This window comes from Rhinolophus hipposideros (assembly GCF_964194185.1).
Source record: "Rhinolophus hipposideros genome assembly, chromosome: 5".
NCBI lineage: Eukaryota > Metazoa > Chordata > Mammalia > Chiroptera > Rhinolophidae > Rhinolophus > Rhinolophus hipposideros.
This window is the reverse complement of record NC_138051.1, coordinates 58,722,586-58,744,723: the sequence shown is the minus strand read 5'-3', so window position 1 is coordinate 58,744,723 and position 22,138 is coordinate 58,722,586. Positions and strand designations below refer to the sequence as shown.

The following is a 22,138-nucleotide window of genomic DNA, read 5'->3' as shown; positions in this document are numbered from 1 at the left end:
TTTGAATGAATATAAATGACACAAAATAAAATGTACATTTAAAAAGAAACACATATGGCTTATAAGAATTAAAAATATTTCAATTTTTACTGGTCAATAATTAAAATATTAGTGACTAAATATGTGATGAAATTATAACAATTTGTATAATTTGGTATGTTAAGACATTAGCACTGAGAAACTACGGATTTTTGTATTAGGAACTTCTTTCATGCTCCCAACTCTGTTACTGCATCTTCCTGGTGGTTCACAACTTACATAGGAACTAAGAATTTTGACTGGGAATTTCTTCCAATACAGGATAATTGATTTGTACAGAAATAACAATAGAAAAGATGCAAGATTTTATACTAAAAACACACCATTGTTAAAAAATAGTTGTGCCTAGATTGTTTTAAAGACAAAATCCCATTAAAGAAGTATAGACAGAAAAGCCCCTTGGTTGTTTCATTAACTAAGAAAATTCCTGATATCCAGAAGGGTAGGAACCCTGCTTTCCATGTCAGACATAACCACATGTGCAGACACTGACACACAATGCTTTCAGTGTCTTCTCCTTTCTTCCTCTCACATTTAAAAATCCTTTTACTAATGAAGTCATATATATATAGGTATATATATATATATATGTGTATATATATATATATATGGAACAGGATGAGGATTGCAAACAGATTTTCTGAAATAAAATGACATTTAATTACAAGTATATTCAGGATATATTTTAAGATATAAAGGTTTCTTGTTTTGTCCTCAAATTACAGGTGGAAAAAAACAAAGACTCTTTAAAGGAGTAGAGTTAACAGCTTGAGGTCAAAAAGTAAGACAGCTCTGGTACTACTAAAAATAGAATCAATCTCTTGACATCCAGCCTTTATACTTTATCCCTTTTAGGCCACAATGCTTTGATGTAATATCCAACTTTAAAGAAAATAACTTAAACCATTACTGTTCAATGGCAATCATTTTTCAGACTAAAAGGTTCATAAGACTTAATAAATCCAATGAATGGTATTTTAATATTTGAACCATGCCCTTAGCCATCACTGAGTTCATCCTTCACCATGATCAACTCTATGAGAGCAAGAGGTCTATTGATTTTCATGTAATACAAGAAAATATTACATTTGCTTAATTGTTACACAGTGAGCACATCAGACAAGAAATCAAGGCTCTATTTAATGCTGCAAGCAGAGAATTACAGAGATCAATAGGGTAGTTTGTCAAAGATGTTCTCCGAGGAGATTTACCTATCACCATATAGACAAGAAGTCAAACTGACTATAGCTATTGAAAAACAGGTAAGCAGCGTCAGCACTACAAATTATCAGAAATCAAACAGGCCGCTGTGAAAAGAAGTGCAACTCTACTGAAAAGCTGTATTTATAGTCTGGTAATTAAAAACCATTTTATCAGCCTTGTGTTGGGACCAAACCTTTACAACAAGTATTGACAAAACCAGCAGCAATGAACGAGCAGTATTTGACTTAAAACTTATGAGCTATAGTTATTTAACTTCGCCCATTACAGAGGAAATCAGTTCTAGCCTTCCTTGCAAAATGCTAATAGTCAGTTTTATTATTAATGAAGCTTAATGTAACACTATCTTCTTTGTGTAAGCCATTCATTTAACTAGTGTCAAGTATATTCTTCTGGACTAAATATATTGGCATAAGTACTTCTTTGATTAAAGTATTACTTAGAATTGCTTTTAGACAAGTGAACACTACATATATTTGAAGAACAGTTCACTCTCTGTAGCTCATTTAAAATGACTATCTTTAAGGAAGCCAGTTTGTATTACTTTGTGATTCTGGTGCTTTCACCTCAATCACTTCCTCATTCTCTACTGATTTGCCAGAAGCAAGCATCCAAATGTCGCTTAGATTGAATTTTATATTTTGCTACAAAAAAGTGTAAATGTTATAGAGTATCAGCAACACATTAACATAAAATAATATATAATGTATGTTTGTAATTATGGGAAAGATCATAAATCTTAAACACCCATTGGTTTAGAAATTAAATAGTTCTACTTAGTTCTCCCTAAATTACTCCAAATTTCTGAAATTTACCATTCATCTGGGTATTTTGTAACTACCCCCAAGGATAAATTTTGTTTAATGACTTTGCTTTCAAAAATGCAATTAAATTAATAAAATTCTAATGCAAAACTGCCATCAGGTCTTTAAAATTTCAGCCCACTTCCCATCGCCAATAAGTCTATGGATATGTACCATTTGAGCTAATTGCTTTTATAAACGGTTATCAAATTTATTTTTCTGAGTCTTTCTAGATCTTAATTGTTTTTACAGCTTTATCAGCATGCTATTTTAACTTTTAATAAGTTTTAATTTCATTTATCTTGATGGATTTACATTAACCAGTTATTCTATTTTAAAAGGTAGTTGGTATTGGATTCTTTAGGCAATGAGAAGTTTCAACATTATACCCAGACCTCTCATCCAGATAAATGGCATTAAGAGCTTTAATACATTTCCATTGAAAATCCTGGCAACTGAATAGTTTAGATTTCAGATTGCAATTAGAATTCTCATCAATTTTGGATTTGCCAATATTATATTATCTCCACCATATACCCTAAAATCCTTTACTTCTTTTTCCAATGCTACGTAAAAGATTTTTTTCCCTCTTCCTTCTTTGTGTGGTGTCTGTATTTTCTCTTCAAAGAGAATTTGTTAATACCAAATTATAAAATCTATGTATGTTATAATCGTTTTTTATCTGTAGTTTAATCTAGTTCTAAGAAAAAATTGGTATAAACTTCATGTGTTTCTAGTTCCCATTGACTAAAGGGAGTACGTAATATATAACAATGTGTGAAAACCTTTGTCTCTTGAGGACAATGATTCATCTTAAAGAGCCAGACATCATAGAAAGAACAAGGTGTTTGCAAAAGTTTTATTTTAAAGGATCAAAAATAAATACTGCACATTCACACAAGAGAAAATCCACTAATATTTATGTTCTCCGATGCACACTTTCAATACATGGCACCTTCATCTTCTTTATTGAGAAAATAAACTGTTATTGGTCCATAACTGGTATGCACAGTCTCTGTGACTCTAGCAAATAACCAGGAGCCAAGTCCATATAATAAAGTTGGAATACCTAAAAAACAAATGAGTATGTTATTTATGAACATCAATACTTATTAATCATGTACCCATATATTTGTCATGGTACAAATCATATAGCACTGTTTAGCAATGTCAACAAATTATAAAGTTATAAAAATATGAGTAAATAGTGACTCTAAGATCTCAATTTCATTTATGTTTTTGGAACATGGTAACAACTATGTGAGACTAGAGATTTTTAAAACTATAGATATAGCTGGTATAAATTTTAATTCACAGCATTTTATAAGCACTAATTCATTACCTCCAAGCAATTATGAAGTAATTTTATATTCTTTTTACAAATAAGCAAACAGAATATTCATTAATTTAGGTATAGATGCTCCTGGTTATTGCCCTTGAGCTTAAATTACTAGGTCAACTTTACTGTACTTTAAGCTAAACTGTAACACTGATGGCTAAAGTAACTTTTTTGTACAACTTAAAAGAAACTGGGTCAAACAGCTGTCTTCAAAACTAAGGCAAAATCTAACTCTAAGGAAATCTTTAGTATAATAACAGGCATGAGAAAGAAACAACCCATTAGTATTTTTACAAGTGATTGGGAAACAATCTTATTTAGACCTATTTGAAATAGGAAAGACTAGACTCCAACACGTTTCTTCCTTGGAATATTTCCATTTAATAAGATTTTGCTGTTATATTAATGATTAGTTACCATTTGTGATACATGAAACTAAACATATATACTACCCTGAGATAGGGATTAAAGCTTTCATATGCATATGACACTATGGTGGACACAAAACAAACTTTCACAATTCCTATCTTTTTTAAGGTACTTATTTAGAATCAGTGACCAATAACATATTAAAAACATATGTATAAAACCATAGGCACATCAATCAATAAGTATTCTATGTTCTACACATTAATTTTATTGCTCCTGTGTAGGAGTTGGACAGAAGATGACAATTTAAGAGTTTTACATTTGGAAAATCGCTTTCTTTCTAATTAATAGGGAAATCAACACATCTCAGGACTAACCGTATTGCTATTTTTTTTCTTATTTTTATGCAAGAGTATATTTGCTGTGTTATGCTCTTTTTGGGTGTATAAGTATACTGAACTATTTTGTGCTTATTCCCTGAAGGTGCATTCCAGCCACTGTGATGCCAAAGATTAATCAGGAGAAGCATCACTAGCTGGCAATGAGAAAAGGCAAAAATGCCCATACAGGCTGGCATCTCTCTATTTTTAGGAATATACTGGGTCACAGCTTGTCACTATCACAGGGTTCCCTGGAACTTTAATGAAACCTTTTACAGTGTATTACCTTCTTTGCCTTAGTAATACCCCAAATAATCTCTAAATGCCCCAAGGGAATGTTACAAAAAAAAATCTATAAAAACTAGCAACATTAAGCTATTTATAAATCGTTTAACCAAAAAGGAAAAATAAAAAGGCAAATGGGGGACTGGACAAGAGTAAAACAAGAACAAGACAGGCAGAAGTGAGCACGGAGTATAGGGAGCAACAGAAATGAAAAATAAATTTAAAATATGATACCACTATTTCAAAAGCTGAAAATCAATGGAGGAAGACAAAGCAGGCTCTAGACACAATTATTAATTTTCTAAATATACTAAGAGTAAAAAAAATACGCCTTTTAAACCAATTCTAAGGACATATATTTAAAGAATAGCTAGTGACACTGAAAATTTTGTTTTACAGTATTTGTCACAGTTTTCAGTTAAATATTTGGTCGGTATTTTTTCAGCTAAAATGGAGGACTGATCAAAGATTACTAGCTTAATAACTACATTTTCTCCTATTAAGAAACAACTAAGAACCATTCATTACCAGTAATGCTGTTTGATAGAGGATGAAGTTGTGATATAGGAGTCAGAAATTCTATATATTTTTTCCAGCTGTCTATTTAATGCAGTCAGGCTAATATACTGTATGAGAAGATTTGCCACTGATATAATTTATACATTAAAAAAACAATTTGCTTTGTAGCACATATGCTTTCAAGTCTGTAAGATTCCATGAAAAATTAATTTTTTTCCAGCGAGTCTGAAACATATGAACGTGAAAGTCAGTTCTTTGCATAATAATTCATTTTGAGTCAGCTGAACAGTAGGTAAACCACTGTCAAATTAAGCACTTAAAAAAAATTAGAACTTTGTATCAAGTCTCTGATTACCCATTCATTCCAATGGTAAGTTGCTTTTCTTAAATCTCAATCTACTTCCCAGCAGGATTCCTAGACTGATAAACCATCAGTAAAATGTCAGCTTCCACTGAAGGAAAGGCGGAAGAGAAAGAGAACAAATGGTAAGAGAGAAATCTGTGTTATTTACAAAATGAATTACTCGGATAGTTTCTAATTTGGAAGGGTAGAAGACGAATAAAATCCTGAGTATTTTTATTAATAGAATAGGTACTTGATAATCCAGAAGGGCAATTGTACATCACAGAATAGGAAAGAATCCTATTATCTAGTTCACATTCCCTACCTTCCGACAAAAATACAAAGTAAACATTACCAAATTGGTGAATACACTACTCTTTAAAAAGTCCAGAAATAAATTCCCTGTATCAGTATAACCAATTTGTATTAAAACATGTATGAACAGAAAGTTTTTCTTTTTAACTGAAACTCTTATTCCCATCTAAGCAGGATTTAAAAAAATTTTTAAAGACCACAAAGACCATTCAATCACTCTTTGGCCTTCAACATAAAAAAACAACTGCTGTTTCTTTCCTCAAAGGGTTTTACTTTTCTTTGTGAGAATGTTCTAGGATCCTATTTTTCTTTGGATTTCTTTATCTAAAAGAGAGGCCCCTTTTAAAAATTGAAAGTGTACCTACCAGCCATTCCACTCCTAGGCATTTACTCAAGAGAAATGAAGGCATATATTCACACAAAGTCTTATGCATGAATATTCATGCAGCTTTGTTTGTAGTCTTCCAAAACTGGAAGCAACACCAAATGTCCATCTTCAGGTGAATGAATAAACAAACTCTGGCTGAGTCCTAACTACAATGAAATAGTAGCAATTCCTGCTAGCAATAAACAGGAATGAACTCTTCATACATGCTACAAGAGATTCTCAAAATAATTGAGATGCTGATGAGTGGAGGCAAACATAAAAGAGTGTATCATACGACTCCATTTATATAAAATTCTAGGAAATTCGAAGTTATGTATAGTGACAGAAAGCAGATCACAGTTTTCAGGTGGGATGGGAGGGGAAGGGAGAGGGAGAGATTACAAAGGGACAGGAGGAAACTTTGAGGTAATGACTATGTTCATTATTTTGATTGTGGTGTGGTTTCATGGGTATACACATATGACAAAAAGTATCAAAATGTATACTTTGTATGTTCTGTTTATGTCAAGTATATCTCAACAAAGCTGTTATTGTTTAATTAAAAATAACAATAAAAGAAAAAAGAAAAAAAAAAAAAAAAAGAGAGAGGCCCCTAATCATTAAGGTGTTCCTAAAGTATTATGTTTTAAATGGTGAAAACAAACAACAACAAAAAAAGGCATTTGGCTCATGTTATACTTTTCCTAACCTATTACTCTTTACATTTGGGAAGAATATTGTTTTCTGATTCTGAAAATGCTAAAATAATTTTTTTAAAAAACTTACTCTTCTTGAATCTAGTCATCACTCCAGTCTTTCCAAATAATTTTGAATTGAATTTTCTAAGTCACCTCACACTTTCAAATTTGTATCAACTTCAAAATAAGTGGGCATGCTCTATATAGTCCATCAGCCAAACAATAAGACATTTTTTTGAAGGATTACACATTGCTATATAATCTTCTCCTTATTGGACTGAACCCAGGACAGTCCCAGTGGAGCAATGGCTCAAAAACCCCATGACTGACATATGTGAATTATTAGCGAAACTATACATACTATATTTAAATTTAATGATCAGACTATATAACACTAGTGCAGCTGCTTTAGCTTTAATTTTGGTCTTAAAAACCTGGTTGCATAACATGATTCAGCTCCCATGTCTAGATTTTGAATTCCTGAAATCTGGATTAATTTGTTATCAGCTATTAATAGGTTCAAAACATCTTGAGGCCTATTTTCCACTGACCTGTAAAAGATACCCCCATGTCAATATTCATGCCTCTTCTGTCATTAACCAAAAGAAAACAAACATCTAGCAAAAGTAAAAATACTCTTAGAATTGCAATATTCCCATGAAAACCTAAAAACATTAAAGAGGCAGTTTTAAAAATATCTTTTAGGCTTAGCACCTGAGGAGGCTAAGATGACTGATGAAAATCTTTAGTGCTTTTAGTAGAAGGAATTTGCTGGGATTTCATATAAAGAAAAAAAACCCACTTAAAAGGTCGTTCCAGTTTTTGGAATAGGAACGCACGCACAAAGTGATGCTCATGCGAGAGAAACCTGCCATGCAATAAGACATTTTTAACTTCAGAGCCACTTTCCAGTGGCTTACAGCCTCCTCACTGCCTAATGTATGAGTCTTCCCAGTTAAGAGTGGCAGGAAGTGGATGGAATGTCCCCACCCCAGGGGTGATGCAGGGAGATCCCTCAGTACAGGTCTGTGGCTAAAGTCCACTTTGCGGGGAGCGATTCAGTAGCTTCAACTTAACCCTGATGAGCACCTACATGGTGGGGAATACAAAAGACCAGAGCCAAGGCCAGTGCTAGATGGGTGCAGGGTGAGTGGGACGCGCAGGCAGGATCTGGGAAACCCCACAGCAAGGGAGAGAAGCGTGGCGAGGGCGTGCTCCCGGGCGAGCCAGCTCCGGGCCGAGGAAAGCTCCTCCCGAGCCAACGAGCCAACGTGGTCTGACCTTGGGCCGGGGTCTGGGCCTCCGCGCGAGAACGTTCGTCAGCGTGCTTTGCAAACAGTTGGGCCATCGGTAGGACGTGCTTAACAGGCCCGGGCCACTCACCGAGGTTGACGACCTTGAGCGCCGTGAAGAACTGGTCCTGCCCGGCCAGGTCCTGCCAGGGGGCCTTGGAGCAGTGGTACTTGATGAAGGGGAAGCAGCCGGTGCGTAGGACGTGGTAGTTGGCGCCTTGCACCGGCCAGTTGAAGTGCGATAGGCCGAACTGGTCGTTGTGGACAGCGCTGTAGGGCACGCAGAAGGAGGTCCAGTGCGGCAGGCGCCGCTGCAGCAGGTGCTGTGTCAGCACCTCCGAGGCGCGGGGTTTGGGGCGGGAGGCGGCGCCCGAGTCCCAGGGCCGGCACAGCAGCAGCCGGAGCGCGGCCTCGTGGGCCCTTCTCAGGGCCTCCATGGCCGGCCTCCCCGCGTCCCCCGCCCCTCGGCCACCGTGGGCGCGCGCGCCGGTGGGGGCGGAGCCGCGGGAGCGAGCGGCGGGGACGCCCAACGGGCTCCGCGCGGGTGCACGAGAGCCCCCGGGGCGCGCCGGCGCGTGCGCACGAACGTCCCGTGGGCTCCAGGGGAGTGAGGGGGGAGGGACCGCGCCAGCTCAGTGGTTGGCGGGGGGGTGGAGGATAAGTACCGCGAGGTGGTGGTTAAATCGTCACCTGTGACCACATGTGGTCTTTAGTAACCCTGGGGTTGGCGAAGGGGCTCGCGAGGTTTTATCAGTTTGGATATGAAGAAAATTCAGGCTTAAAACAAACAACCAAGCTAGTGAATGGCGGAGCTCACACCCAAGTCCTGGCTCAAGTGAAATCCTTAAGTTGGCATTGTTGAGGAAACACTTGAGAAGATGTGCTCAGAGAAGTGAGTTAAAAGCCAAGCCCCTAGATTTGCATTCGGTGATAGGGAGAATTACTATGTTTGGGTCTTCACTATCCTGTTCACTGTTTAAAATAAGTCCCAGATATTTCAAAAAAAGTTTGTTTTTTAAAAAGTCGCACGTCTCTTCATGCGATGCCCAGATGCGTACCCCCACCTTCTCTCCTCTTAGCCTGGTGCAGGCCAGACTGGGAGTGTTTTAGTTATAAACCTTTATAATCCTCAGTCACCCATTATCAATCTGTTACTTTAGGAAAACCTTTTCTCAAACTTTGCAGCCTCTTCAGGTAACTTGTATGCACCTGCTTTCTAAAGCATTTCCTCTTATTTTTGTAAACTCATCTTGTTTGGAAAAACTCATCTTGTTTTAAGAAAGGAAAAAACTATTAAAGCGTAGTAGTCAATATATACTGATAACAAAAGATGAATACAAGTCACGTTTCACTTCTGCAATTACGAGAGGCACTCAAAGTAGTTACCATCTGCATTCAGATGCTTGGATTACGGTGAACTATTGCTTGAGCAACATTGACCAAAGTGTCCGCTTGTATACATCTTTTGGCACCCCCGGTGTATATATATATATGTATGCCCCCCCAAAAAATGTATACACATTTTAAGAAAGGAGAAAACTATTAAAATTACGCTGATGGTAACCACTTGGAGCACCTCTTGTAATTGCAGAAGTCAAATGTGACTTGTATTCATCTTTGTTGTCTGTATATATTGAGTATTACAACTTTAATAGTTTTTTCCTTTCTTAAAATGTGTATACATTTTTTGGCACCCTTTGTATATAGGATGTGTCTGCAAAGTACTGTAGGTAAATGAGATAATTATATGTAAGCACCATGTAACAATTATTATGTTGTTAAAACTCAAGGGGAATGGAGGGCAGTGTGGCTGATTCTAACATTCTCCAGTTTTTATTGATGCATTCAACAAACAATGATTGAGCACCCCCTACCACGTGCCAAATATTGAGGGAGCTTGTAGTCATGCAAATAGTTTGAGCTTTACCTTATAGGATTCCCTGTTAGATAATAACTTTAAAAGGATTGTAGGTGGAAGCATGATGTGGTTAGATTGGCATAGAAGTGACTGGAAGGTGGCTAAGACACGAGTCAGGTAGATGATTCAGTATTTGACTTTCAAATTAAATTTTAAAAAGCACTGGAGTCCTTTTTCAAACAAAATCTGTCACAGAACCTCAACATATAAAGTAGATGAAAACTTGTGTTTGATTACTAAACATTTATAAGTTCAAATTTTTAACATTCACTTTATAGGTAAATAAAAAACAAAACAGTGAGGTTGGTATGTTGTCTTGGGGGTTGGTTTCCTTTTTGTTTTGTTTTTAGCCAAGAAGGAATTTATTGGAAGGAAATTGAGTAGCTAAAATAATAAATAGGAAGTCTGCAGAACCAACCTCAGAAAATGCATTTTCTGGCCTCACTACCACTGTTCTCTCGACCCTGCTGTTTTATGCTTGGAAATTTTGAAGTTGAGGGTTACAGACAACAGTTGCATTTATAGCAGCCTCGGGACAGTTAATTTCTTATTCTTCTGTTTTGGTTGTATACTATCAAGAAAATCCTGATCCCTCCAGAGAAATAGAAACAAGTGAGAATAGTTTTCAAATGATTCACCTGGGAATGTGCTTCAGTTACAAAGATGGCAGGAGAAGATTAATTCTGAGATCTACACGGAAATGACTAACCTCAAATCAATGTGTGGGCAATTTTGCAATATGTTAAATTTTGGCGTTGTATCTCTTTTGGCAATATAATCTATTTTTAAAAAAATGAAATTTGAACCAAACATTTGTGAAGCCTCTGAAATATGTCTCAGAAACCTTAGGTTCTGTGGCATATCAGGTAAAACCCACTGATAAAGAGAAGCAGAAGTTTAAATAGGTTTCACTGCATTCTCTCATGAAAGCTTGGGAAAAGGGCTAGGGAATTGAAGGATTTCTGTTGGAAGATGCTCTCTTGGCAGAACTTTATCAGTGATGAGGGTTTCCCTAATCCTAGGCTCTTTGATCTCCCTCTGTTTTTTCTAAGGTAGGAAATTTCTCCAAAGAGAGCTGATAGATGATGGACCACACCCAGGTATTTAAGAGTGAATGAATGAAATATTACCCTAAACTAAAGATAAAGAGCTAGAGAAGATGACTTCTAGATATCTCTTCTGACTTTAAAATTATATGGTACCACTTCCATAATAGAAATAACATGATTTCTCAAAAAACGCACAACTTAGATCAGATGCTTGATTTTCTTTTCAGTTCTAATTCTTTATGACCATGAAACAAGGAGTCTTAGAAGCTGGTATTCAAAAGCCTAAGTCAATGTTTAGAAAACAATGTGTCCAATAATTAAGGATTAAATACGTGAATACTTAGTTTTCCACAAAGTGTGTAGAAATGGCATACCTCTTAGAAGGAACCCCTTAAAATAACCGTAAAGAGTGATACTGTGTACACCACTTAGCATGTGTGCGCCTATATCATGCTGCTCCTTAGAAAGAAGGTATTTAGCCTTCTTGTTTTTTTTGTTTTAAAGGCACCCAAGACATTGTAGATGTTCAGAATATGTTAAAAATGAGTTCTACAAAATTAATAAATCAGAATATATTAAAATTAAGAATTATTGTTCATTGAAAGGCACAATTAAGAGAGTGAAAAAGTAATCCACAGAATGGGAGAAGTGTTTGCAATACATATTAATATATCTGACAAAACATTTGAATTTGGAACAAATTATTTAAAAAAAAGACAATCCAGTAGAAAGGTGGACAAAATCTTTGAATGGACTCTTTACAAAGGAGAACATCCAGATGTCCAATAAACATGTGAAAAAGTGCTTCATTTCAATTATCGTCCAAGAAATGGACATTAAAACCACAGTACAATACCATTACATACTCACCAGAGAAACTAAAGTAGAAAAGATGGAAAGTACTAAGTGTTGGCGAGGATATGCAGCAATTAGAACTTTTATACACTGCAGGCAACCACGTTGGAAAAATTTTTGGTAGTATACATTACAGTTGAATATACAAGTATACCTCGTAGCTTTGTGCTTCACTTTATTGCACTTCACAGATGTGTTTTTTACACATTGATGGCAAGACCCTCCACCAGCAAAAAGATTGTGACTCACTTTATTGTGGTGGTCTGGAACCGAACCTGCAGTATCTCTGAGGTGTGCCTGGTGTGCATACCTTATGACCGAACCATATCACTCCTAGGTATATATTTGTGTTTGTGTATTCAGGCTGCCATAACACAATGCCATAGACTCTGTGGCTCAGCAACAGAAATTTATTTCTAACAATTCTGGAGACTGGAAAGTCCAAGATCTAGATACCAGCCAATTGGGTTCTTGGTGAGAGTTTTTTTTCTGGCTTGTAGTTCTGTCTTGCTGTATCATCCCACGGCAGAGAAAGCTAGTTGTGGTGTCTGTCTCTTCCTCTTCTGATAAGGGCACCATGCCTATCAGATGAAAGTCCCACCCTCATGACCTCATTTAACCTTTATCACTTCCTCATGGACTTCACCTCCAAATATAGTCACATTGGGTATTAGGACTTCAACATATGAATTTTGAGGGGACACAAACATTCAGTCTGTAACAATACCCAATAAAAATTGTGTGCATGTTTTCCAAAAGACATGTACTAGAATATTTACAGCAGGACTATTCATATTTGTAATATTCAACCTGGAAATTACTCGAATTACTGCTCTATAAATAGTAGAGCAGATAAACAAACTATGGCATCTTCGCATGATGGAATGCTATGCAGCAATGAGAAGGAACGGTCTATAATCACATACAACGTACATGAATCTCACAAACATAAGATTGAAAGAAACTAGACATTGAAGTTCTTACTACATGATTTCATTTATATAAACTATAAAACTGGCCACAACTCATTTATGCTATTAGAAGGTAGGATAGTCTACGGCCATGCCACCCTGAACGCACCAGTCTCCTCTGATCTTGGAAGCTAAGCAGGGTTGGGCCTGGTTAGTACTTGGATGGGAAAAGGCAAGATAGTGGTCATTCTTAGCAGGAGGAAGGGGGAAGGGACTAGAAAGAGTACGAGGAGACTTCTCGGGGACTGGGATTATTCTCTCTCTGCCTCCCTCTTTATTTTTTTGTTTCTATAGCTTAAAAAACAAGACTTTATTTTTGTAGAGTAGTTTTAGGCTCAGGGCAAATTAGGAGGAAGGTACAGAGATTTCTCATACATCCTCTTGCCCCTATAGGGGCATAGCCTCTCCCATTAGCAACATCCCCACCAGAGGGTACATTTGTTATAATTGATGAACCAACAAATTATTCTTTCTTGATCTAGAGTCTAGTTAAATGGGTGTATTCAGTTTGTGAAAATTATTTTAACCGAATATATATGTGTGTATATATATATATATATATGTTCTATATCTATATGTATATATGTATACACACACATATGTATCTGTATGTAAAATACTTCAATAAAAATCTTGAAAAACACAATGAATTCTACAGGTAGTATTATATATTAAAAAAAAAATTTTTTTATTGGGGAACAGTGTGTTTTTCCAGGACCCATCAGCTCCAAGTCAAGTCATTGTTTTCAATCTAGTGGAGGTGCAGCTCCCTGGCCCATGTGGGAATCAAACTGGTGACCTTGGTGTTATGAGCACTGCGCTCTAACCAACTGAGCCAACCAGCCGCCACTGGTAGTATTATATATTAACACATCCGATAATTAGCATTTATGAAGAAGTATGTACAGAGAATATATATATAGTGGACATGACCCAAATGTGACCTTGTACATACAAAGAATATTCTCATGTTGTTTTTACAACCTTACTGTGAGACCCTGATTTAATCACATATTTATAATAATGTGATTTAAAAGAAAGTAGCATTGGCATGTAGATTTTAATTCACTACTCTTCTCAGAAGAACTATAGGCAAGATACTGGGTACATGTGTCAGCATGTTGGTAAAAGGTAAAGTATATATGAAAAAGGGATAGAAATGTTTACATTTAGGATTTTCTTTACATTTTGAGCTTTAAGGGTTAAAGGAAAGAAAGACCATGGAGATGATTCATATTCCAGCATGCTTTGGAAATTTAAAACAGATACCCAAAAAAGCCACCCAAATCTGCAAGGAACCCAAATCTACTTAATAGCTCAGTGCCTTCTAAGCCAAGCTCAGCACCAGTGGAGGTGGTGGTGAGTTACCCCTTCAGCTGCACGAATGCTCATTGATTCTCCCCACTGTCATCAGTAGCAAACACTGCTTGTTGGTCCATTCCTGTATCCTTGTGTTTGCCCTGACAAGGACAATATACATTGGTTTTATGTAAAGTTATCCTCATGGAAGTTCTGAGTTATGGCAGAAGTCATTAGTAAAGGAAGGAGCTACTGTATTCTTATCTAGATCTTCTTGAGTTCTCCTGTGGAACTGATTGATATGCTGACACCCCCTCCAGAGGTTGGCTGGCAGCTGGGGCTGCTGTTACAAAGAGTGGCAAGAAGAATTACTCTGGTAAAACACTTTAGCCTGAACATAGTGGGTGCAGAATCTCATCCAAAAGCATCTTGTGTCTAAACTATGCTCAAGTTCTCCCCCCACTGGAATGTAAACTTTGTAAGGCCAGAGATTTATGTCTGTTGTGTTAACCTTTGTGATTGAGTACCTAGGACAGTATTTGGCATATGGTAAATGTTCTATTTGTTGAATAAATGGGGGGTGAGTGGGTAAAGTGAATACAAGTCGTGTGTTTGAAAGATGTTGGAGAAAAGAAATTACAGTATGTAGGGTCAGTGGTTTTAATTTAATTAAAATTTTAATTTGGTAGTTAGAGAAATTGAACTACAGAAGAGGTAAGAAACTTACTCAAAATCATATACCAGAATCAAGAATTAAAATTTTGGCCCCCTAACATTCAGTGAGCTTTTCATCAGGAAACATTTCTGTTCCCTTCTACTGTGGATGCTAGAATCTGGTGGCAAGGAGACATTTTTGTGAATTTTTGAAACCAGATAATGATTTATGTTGATAGATAACACAATCCATTTTATGGGCATCTTTCCAACATTACAAATCTTCATAATATGTAGTCATTGTTTGTGGAAGCATTTGAAAACATGGTCAAGTAAAATCACCTTGTCACATTGGCCATAGTTATGGTTCTAGCTTTGTAAAGTGAGCCTTGTTTTACTAATAGATACATTTATGAAATACGTGACATTTTATTTTCATATCAAATTCCTAAGATATTTTAGCTTTATTGCTGATCTTCAACCAACAGTGGCTCTTAGCGTGTTAACTGTAAGTTTTTATACCCCCTCCCCAGTCTCACTGTCTAGTAGTTAATGATCTATAAACAAATACGGAGATGCCTTAAGGGGGCTCTCCATTTAAAGGTTCCTTGACTCATTATATAATAGAAATATTGTATCCTGATTTATGATTTGTCAATTTACTTTTTTTTTTTTTTTTTTAAGGAGGGTGCAGCTCACAGTGGCCCATGCAGGGATCGAACGGACAACCTTAGTGTTATTAGCACCAAGTTCAAACCAACAGAGCTAACTGGCCAGTTTACATTTTTGAAGTGATGTTCCATTGGTATTTTCAGGTGGGTATTTTCAGTTCCATTGGTATTTTCATTGGTATTTTACTGTACAATAACATTACATTTTATCAGATTTTCCCTTTCAGGAGAAAACTTTCAAATATGTTCATCTACATTTGTAGTTTCCATGATATGAAATACCTTTCTATTTGTGTGTGAATGACTAATACATTGCAGTTTCTTAAGCTATAAGTGGCCACGGAGGGTTATACCGTACCATCAGCATAGTGATATTGACCAGTTCCTGAGTATTTATTTGTGCTGGATAGTTTACACCTATTGTCTCTTTTAAACAACGCTCCAAAGCAGGGTTTTATTTTCCTCATTTTCAAGCTGAGGAAACTGAATGTCAGAAATTAGAGAGGTTAAAATAGTCTCCTGCAGTCACGGAGCAGGTCAGTGGTGGAGCTGAGATTTGAACCTACCTTGGCAGCACTCAAAACCTCATGCTTTGACCACAGTTAAAAGAGTCACATGATGCCAGACTTAGCTATAAATGTAGCTAGCACAATTTACTACCCCTGAGATGGTGCAGAATCAGTAAGCAAACAAGAAAGAGCATTCAAGATCCAAAATAGGGCCCATCTAGTCCAAAACTTTGGCTCAAAGGAAATTTTGGGACCTACATGATGATTCAAAAAAAGAAACAATAAATGATTTTTTTCATAACTGGATCACTGCAAAATTTGTTGTAAAACAACTATTTCTATGTACATTGAAAGTACCTTTAAAATATGTTTAAAATTGAGAGCCACGCATTGAGGAGTTTGGGCACCACCAACAAACATCCCAAATTTAGGCAAGTTATCAAGCCGTAAAACTTGGGATGTATTTGGGGAACCTGAATAAAGAGTATATGGGAATTCTTTTCTGTAAATCTAAAATTTTATTCACATTTTAAAGTTTAGTTTTAAAAACTTGGGTTTTAATGGAGAGAGTATCTGGCTGTAATTTGGATGGCTTGAGTAATACTGCTGCTATGGCTAATAGGCACATTTAGTCCAAGCCAGCATTTTAGTGAACCACAACTTGTGGTTCAGCTCTTTCTTTTTATTCCTTATTGCAGTTTCTAATAAAGCAAGATGCTAAAGCTAACTACATGCTCTATTAATTATATGAAGGTGAACTTGAGTCATATTTGTTACTGAAGATGATTAATAATTACCAGTTCTGCACACGTTTCTGGTGCATTTCAGTAAATAAACAGGGTCCATTGTTGGGTAGTAATTGATTAATTAGCACATTCATCCTACACAGCCCAATGGTCTAAGGATGCTGAGTTTGAGATATTGCTCATAATTATTACAAGAAACAAATCTGTTCCATTTCTCAGTTTATTCTTCTGTATGCTAAGTTTCTTTTCCCTAAATCGAATGTTTAATGGTTCAAAACCTTATAGGTTTTATTCAGATAAATCAACTCATGAAAAATTGCCAGTCATAATCTCAGAATCTTGTTTTTGTGTGAACTAGGGTGAAAACTTTTACCAGGCTAATTTTAACATTAGCTCTTGCTGTTAAACTGGCTCAGATACTGTAAATATAGGGCACTTCCCCACCATGCAGGAGATGCTCATTGAGCACCTATGCACAACAGGGGCACTGGAATCTCATTTGCTTCCCAACCACATCAAATAAGCTCAGGATTGCAAGTGTCATCAGGTTGGCACTTCGCATCACCAAGTAAATATACTGTGTAATCTTCAGAGAAGTATAACAGCATGTATTGGTCGCCATTTTAACTACACAGTAATTTAGATTTTTTTCCTCTCATTTATTGAGCCAGCATGTAGTTGAAAGACAGTGTAGTTGAGAGAGCTTTGGATAGGGAGTCAGGAGTTCCGGGTTCCACTCTCTCTGTATTCTTTCTTAAGAAGCTATATGACTCTGGGCACATCACAACCCCCTTCTCTAAGCATGGATTACTCATCCGTAAAATAAAGGCTTCAGCCAGGCACGATGAGGTGCTAGGAGGAGCCCAGGCTGCAGAGACAGATAGATCTCGGTTTGAGTCTGGACTCCCTATTACTGGTTTTATTATTTTAGGGAAATTATTTAAGCTCTCTGAATCACATGAGATATGAAAATAGTTTGTAAACTATAAAGTATCGTATGAATAAAAGGCATTGTTGATATTATTATCTTAACTGGTTGACATTAACATGGTGTGTATTTGAAGGATACATTAAAATGCCCATGTACTGGTCAAACAATAGGGGATTATTAACATCCTTTATTCTGTTATTAAAATCACACTGGGTAAGAATTTCCAATGTGTCTTCAGATTTTATTGCTAAGTGAAAAACACAGTCTGCAAAACAGTATGTCTGACATGATTCTATTAAATGTTATATACACAAAGATTAAAGACAATATGTAGGGACTAAATATATATATGATAAAAGATAAATGCAATATATATTAATTGAGCACTTCTTACTACTGATAGGTACTATTCTAGGAGCTGGGGCTACATCTTTATACTTACAATCCACTGGGTAAGACAGATAATAAAAAATAAATCTATTATGTAATACCATATATTGTTAATTGCTTTGAAGAAACATAAAACAGGGTAAGGGGATAGAGAGTAAGGGCGATGCTATAATACATTAAAGAAGATAGGAGGGACCCTTCACAGGGAGGGACCCCTTGATCTAGTGATGGTCGAGCAGAGCCTAAATGCAGCGAGTGGGTGAGCTAGGCAAACTTCTGGGAGAAGACTGTGCCAGGCAGAAGGAACGGGAAATGCAGAGGCCCTAGGTAGGAATAATAGCAGATACACCCAAAAATCTTCTCTGTAGTTATCCCCAGGTGGTGAAATAATTGCTGATTTTTAAATTTCTTCCCATTACTTTCCTGGTTTTCGAAAGTTTTTCTTTTTTCTTTTAATTTATTTGTTTTTTGAAGAAGCTATGTGATCCTTTTTTTTTTTTTTATCATGAGCTAATGTTCTATAATTAGAAAAAATAAAAATACTCTTCAGGTATACTTAAGACAAAGTAATCTTACATCAGCTATGAGTTTTTGTTTCCTTGGTTTTAGTGCCAAGAATCTATGAAGGAAGCAGGAAGATTTCAGCCCTGGCAATGAAGTGTCAAGTGTTTTAGCCATAACGGTAAGTGTGAGCTTTACAGAGGGATATAGAATCATCTTACTTTCAGCTCCCGGTTCAAGCCTTGCCACAGGTATGACAGAACATTTCCTAGAAAAGCCTATGCCTGCCAGTGCATAGATGTGGCCCAGGAAAACAGTGCATTTTAGGAGGTCTTTCAAAATACAGGTGCCAGGTAAAACTAGTTTCACTATCTTACTCATTTCTCTCATTTATGCAGCTCTACGAACACATCTACCACATCTACTACATAGCAAAATAGAATGTTACAAAATACGTCTTCCATCTCTTTTTGAGCCCAGGTACAAATTAAAGAAAAGCTCAGAGAGCCCTCCAGCAACCCATCCTGTTGCTGTGAAGCAGATATAAAAAGGAGGCATCCTCTGGCTTAGACAGGGACAAAAATGCACATTTAAAGCTTTTATTGTCATTTCTATCCCATCTTTTTGCACCAACATCTTCTAGTACAGAAGGTACGCATTTCATCAGTTTAGATAAAAATGCTTTCAAAACAAAACGTTTCCACTTTAGGTGATTAGCAATACGTAAGAACTGAGTGCAAGAAAGTGAAAACCTAAAAATGAAAGATATGATCCTAGTCTAAAGGATATATATATTTGGCTTGCTACTATCAGCAATCAAAATGATTCCTTCCAGGAGAAAACTGTTTGCATTGCAATGAACTATTTTAAAATGATAAAATATTTGTAACAAGTTAAAATCATAGCCCTTTTGGATGGTATATGGGAGAGCTTAAGAGGCTGCCACAAAGCTGCAACATATTTTCATCCATTATTTCCAGTAAATGGAAGAGAAAGCTAGGGGAAAAAAATCACCTCTTTGTGTGATATATAAAATTTTTCCCTTTTGATACTTTGATGATGGTGGCATAGAATCACAGAATATTAAAGTTGGGAGGAAATTTACTGTCAGTTCCACTTTCTTATTTTACAAACCAGAAAAATGGGGGGCTAGGCAGGATATATTACTTGTCCCTTAAGGAAAAAGCGAAAACTAAAATCCATTAAGACATTTATAGCTAAAGCAGATGTTATATATACGTTACATACACATACATTTACATTTACTTGTATAATTACATATACATTTAGAATAAGTACAAATGCCACCTAATCACTGTCTGTACCTCCAAATAGTTGCAGAAGCATTTACCCTTTTATGGATCTCTGCATGAGTAGACATGGCACTTAAGTCACTGTCTGGTGTGGATTCTAGAACATTCAGACTAAGGGAATTAAGCTCAGAATAAAACAGTTAATCCATGGTCCTGGGAAAACACCATTACTATCTGGTGCAACTTTGGGAACTTGGAGCAGGGAGGTGATTATGATATTCCCAGTTCATGTCCCTAAGTTCATTATCACTTTGGATAATAGAACTTATAATGAAGACATTCATGTATTTCTTTCCCAACCTCCCCCAAATTAAAGTTTTGTTTCACTTGCTCCATTAATTAAAAACAAATTTATTATAAAATAGAAAATACAGAAAGGAAAACATCCATCATTAAGAAGTAAGCACTGTTAACATTTTGTGGGTTCATCTTTACAGTCTTGTGTGTATATATGTGTGTGTGCACATATATATGCACACATTATTTAAAAGTTGTGCTGCTTTAAACTATGCTTCTTCACTTCATAATAATTAAATATAATTTCATTTTCTTCTAATGTAACAGGATTTTTTTAAAAACAGCTTTTTATGAGGTATAATAGACATTCAAACACTGCATATATTGAAGGTGTACAGTTTGATAAGTTTTGTATACATCCAAGAGGCCATTTTCACAATCAACATAGTGAAACTATCCATCACCCCTAGAATTTTTCTTCTGCTCCTTTGTAATCCTTCTGTCCTCACTGCCCCACCCTACATTCCACCCCCAGGAAACCATTGATTTGCTTTTTGTCACTGTAGTTTATATTTTCTAGAATGTTATGTAAATAGATACGTGCTCTTTTTTGTCTGGAATTTTTCGTTCAGCATATTTTATTGAGATTCATATCATTGAGTTTATCAACAGTTCTTTCTTTTTCATTGCTGAGTAGTATTCCATTGCAAGGATATCCCAGAATTTGTTTATCCCCTTGCCTGTTGACAGATATTTGGGTTGTTTCCGGTTTGGGGCTATTACAAATAAAACTGCTGTGAATATTCACGTACGTGTCTTTTGTATATGCTTTCTTTTCTCTTGGGTAAAAGACTAGGAATGGAATGTCTGAATCATACAATAGGTATAGTAACATGATTTTTAAATGGATATATATAGTCCCTTATATATACCTATTTCATAACTTTTTAAAAAGATGTTTATTAAAAATATAGCTAACATATGAGGTCTGACAATTAAGTTTGTGAACTTGTTGCCAGGATGTTGCTAACCTCTTTTGATATCAGAGGGGTTATTCATTATAAATTTGTACCAACTGGACAAACAGTTAACCAAGTTTATTTTACTATTTGAAAGTGCTGAAAAGGTTGCGTGAAAAAGTTAGACAAAACGACCTGAAATTTTCACCAACAATTCATGGCTCTTGCATCATGACAATGCACCAGCTCACACGGCACTGTCTGTGAGGGAGTTTTTAGCAGTAAACAAATAACTGTTTTGGAACACCCTCCCTAGCCACCTGATATGCCCCCCCATGTCTTCTTTCTTTACCCGAAGAGAAAGGAAATATTGAAAGGAAGACATTTTGATGACATTCAGGACATCAAGGGTAACAGGATGACAGCTCTGATGGCCATTCCAGTAAGAGTTCCAAAATTGCTTTGAAGGGTGGACTAGGCGCTGGCATCAGTGCATAGCTGCCCAAGAGGAGTACTTCAAAAAAGGTGACCATAGTGATATTCAGCAATGAGGTATGTAGCACTTTTTCTAGGATGAGTTGTTGAACTTAATTGTCAGACTTCATATAATATTATATTAGTTTCAGGAGTACACCATAGTTATTCAACATTTATATACCTAAAGAAGTAATCAGGAGCCGGCCCCATGGCTCAGGCAGCTGGAGCTCTGTGCTCCTAACTCCAAAGGCTACCGGTTAGATTCCCACATGGGCCAGTGGGCTCTCAACCACAAGGTTGCCAGTTCGATTCCTCGAGTCCGCAAGGGATGGTGGGCTGTGTCCCCTGCAACTAGCAACGGCAACTGGACCTGGAGCTGAGCTGCGCCCTCCACAACTAAGATTGAAAGAACACCAACTTGACTTGAAAAAAGTCCTGGAAGTACACACTGTTCCCCAATAAAGTCCTGTTCCCCTTCCCCAATAAAATCTTTTAAAAAAAAAAGAAGTAATTACTTCTTTATAAGTGCTTGATAAGTCCAGCAACCATCTGACACTATACCACGCTATCACAATATTATTGACTATATTCCCTATGCTGTACATTACATCCCCGTGACGTATTTGTTTTATACCTGGAAATTTGGACCTCTTATTCTTCTTCACCTTTTCTCCCCTTTTTAAATTTT

The 22,138-nt window shown here is 36.4% G+C and overlaps 2 protein-coding genes and 1 long non-coding RNA gene across 3 annotated transcripts in view; 1 reads left to right on the top strand and 2 right to left on the bottom strand.

Annotated features, from left to right (window-relative positions):
* Positions 1-8,436, bottom strand: part of MAP2K5 (mitogen-activated protein kinase kinase 5) — a 236,612-nt gene extending 228,176 nt beyond the window's left edge. The window contains exon 1 of the mRNA XM_081048101.1: positions 8,036-8,436. The gene's annotated coding sequence lies outside the window, so the exon portion shown is untranslated. The remainder of the gene's footprint in view (positions 1-8,035) is intronic.
* Positions 680-8,428, bottom strand: LOC308497418 (uncharacterized protein C15orf61 homolog). Its single transcript, XM_081048103.1, has 2 exons — positions 8,062-8,428; positions 680-3,132 (listed from the first exon to the last, which is right to left on the bottom strand). The coding sequence occupies exons 1-2, from the start codon at positions 8,405-8,407 to the stop codon at positions 3,005-3,007; spliced, it is 474 nt and encodes a 157-aa protein (XP_080904229.1). The 5' UTR covers positions 8,408-8,428; the 3' UTR covers positions 680-3,004.
* LOC308497419 lies at positions 4,989-20,824 on the top strand. Its single transcript, XR_013993322.1, has 3 exons — positions 4,989-5,441; positions 15,401-15,531; positions 18,573-20,824. It is a non-coding gene; the product is annotated as an uncharacterized lncRNA (long non-coding RNA).
* Positions 20,825-22,138: the final 1,314 nt, after the last annotated feature.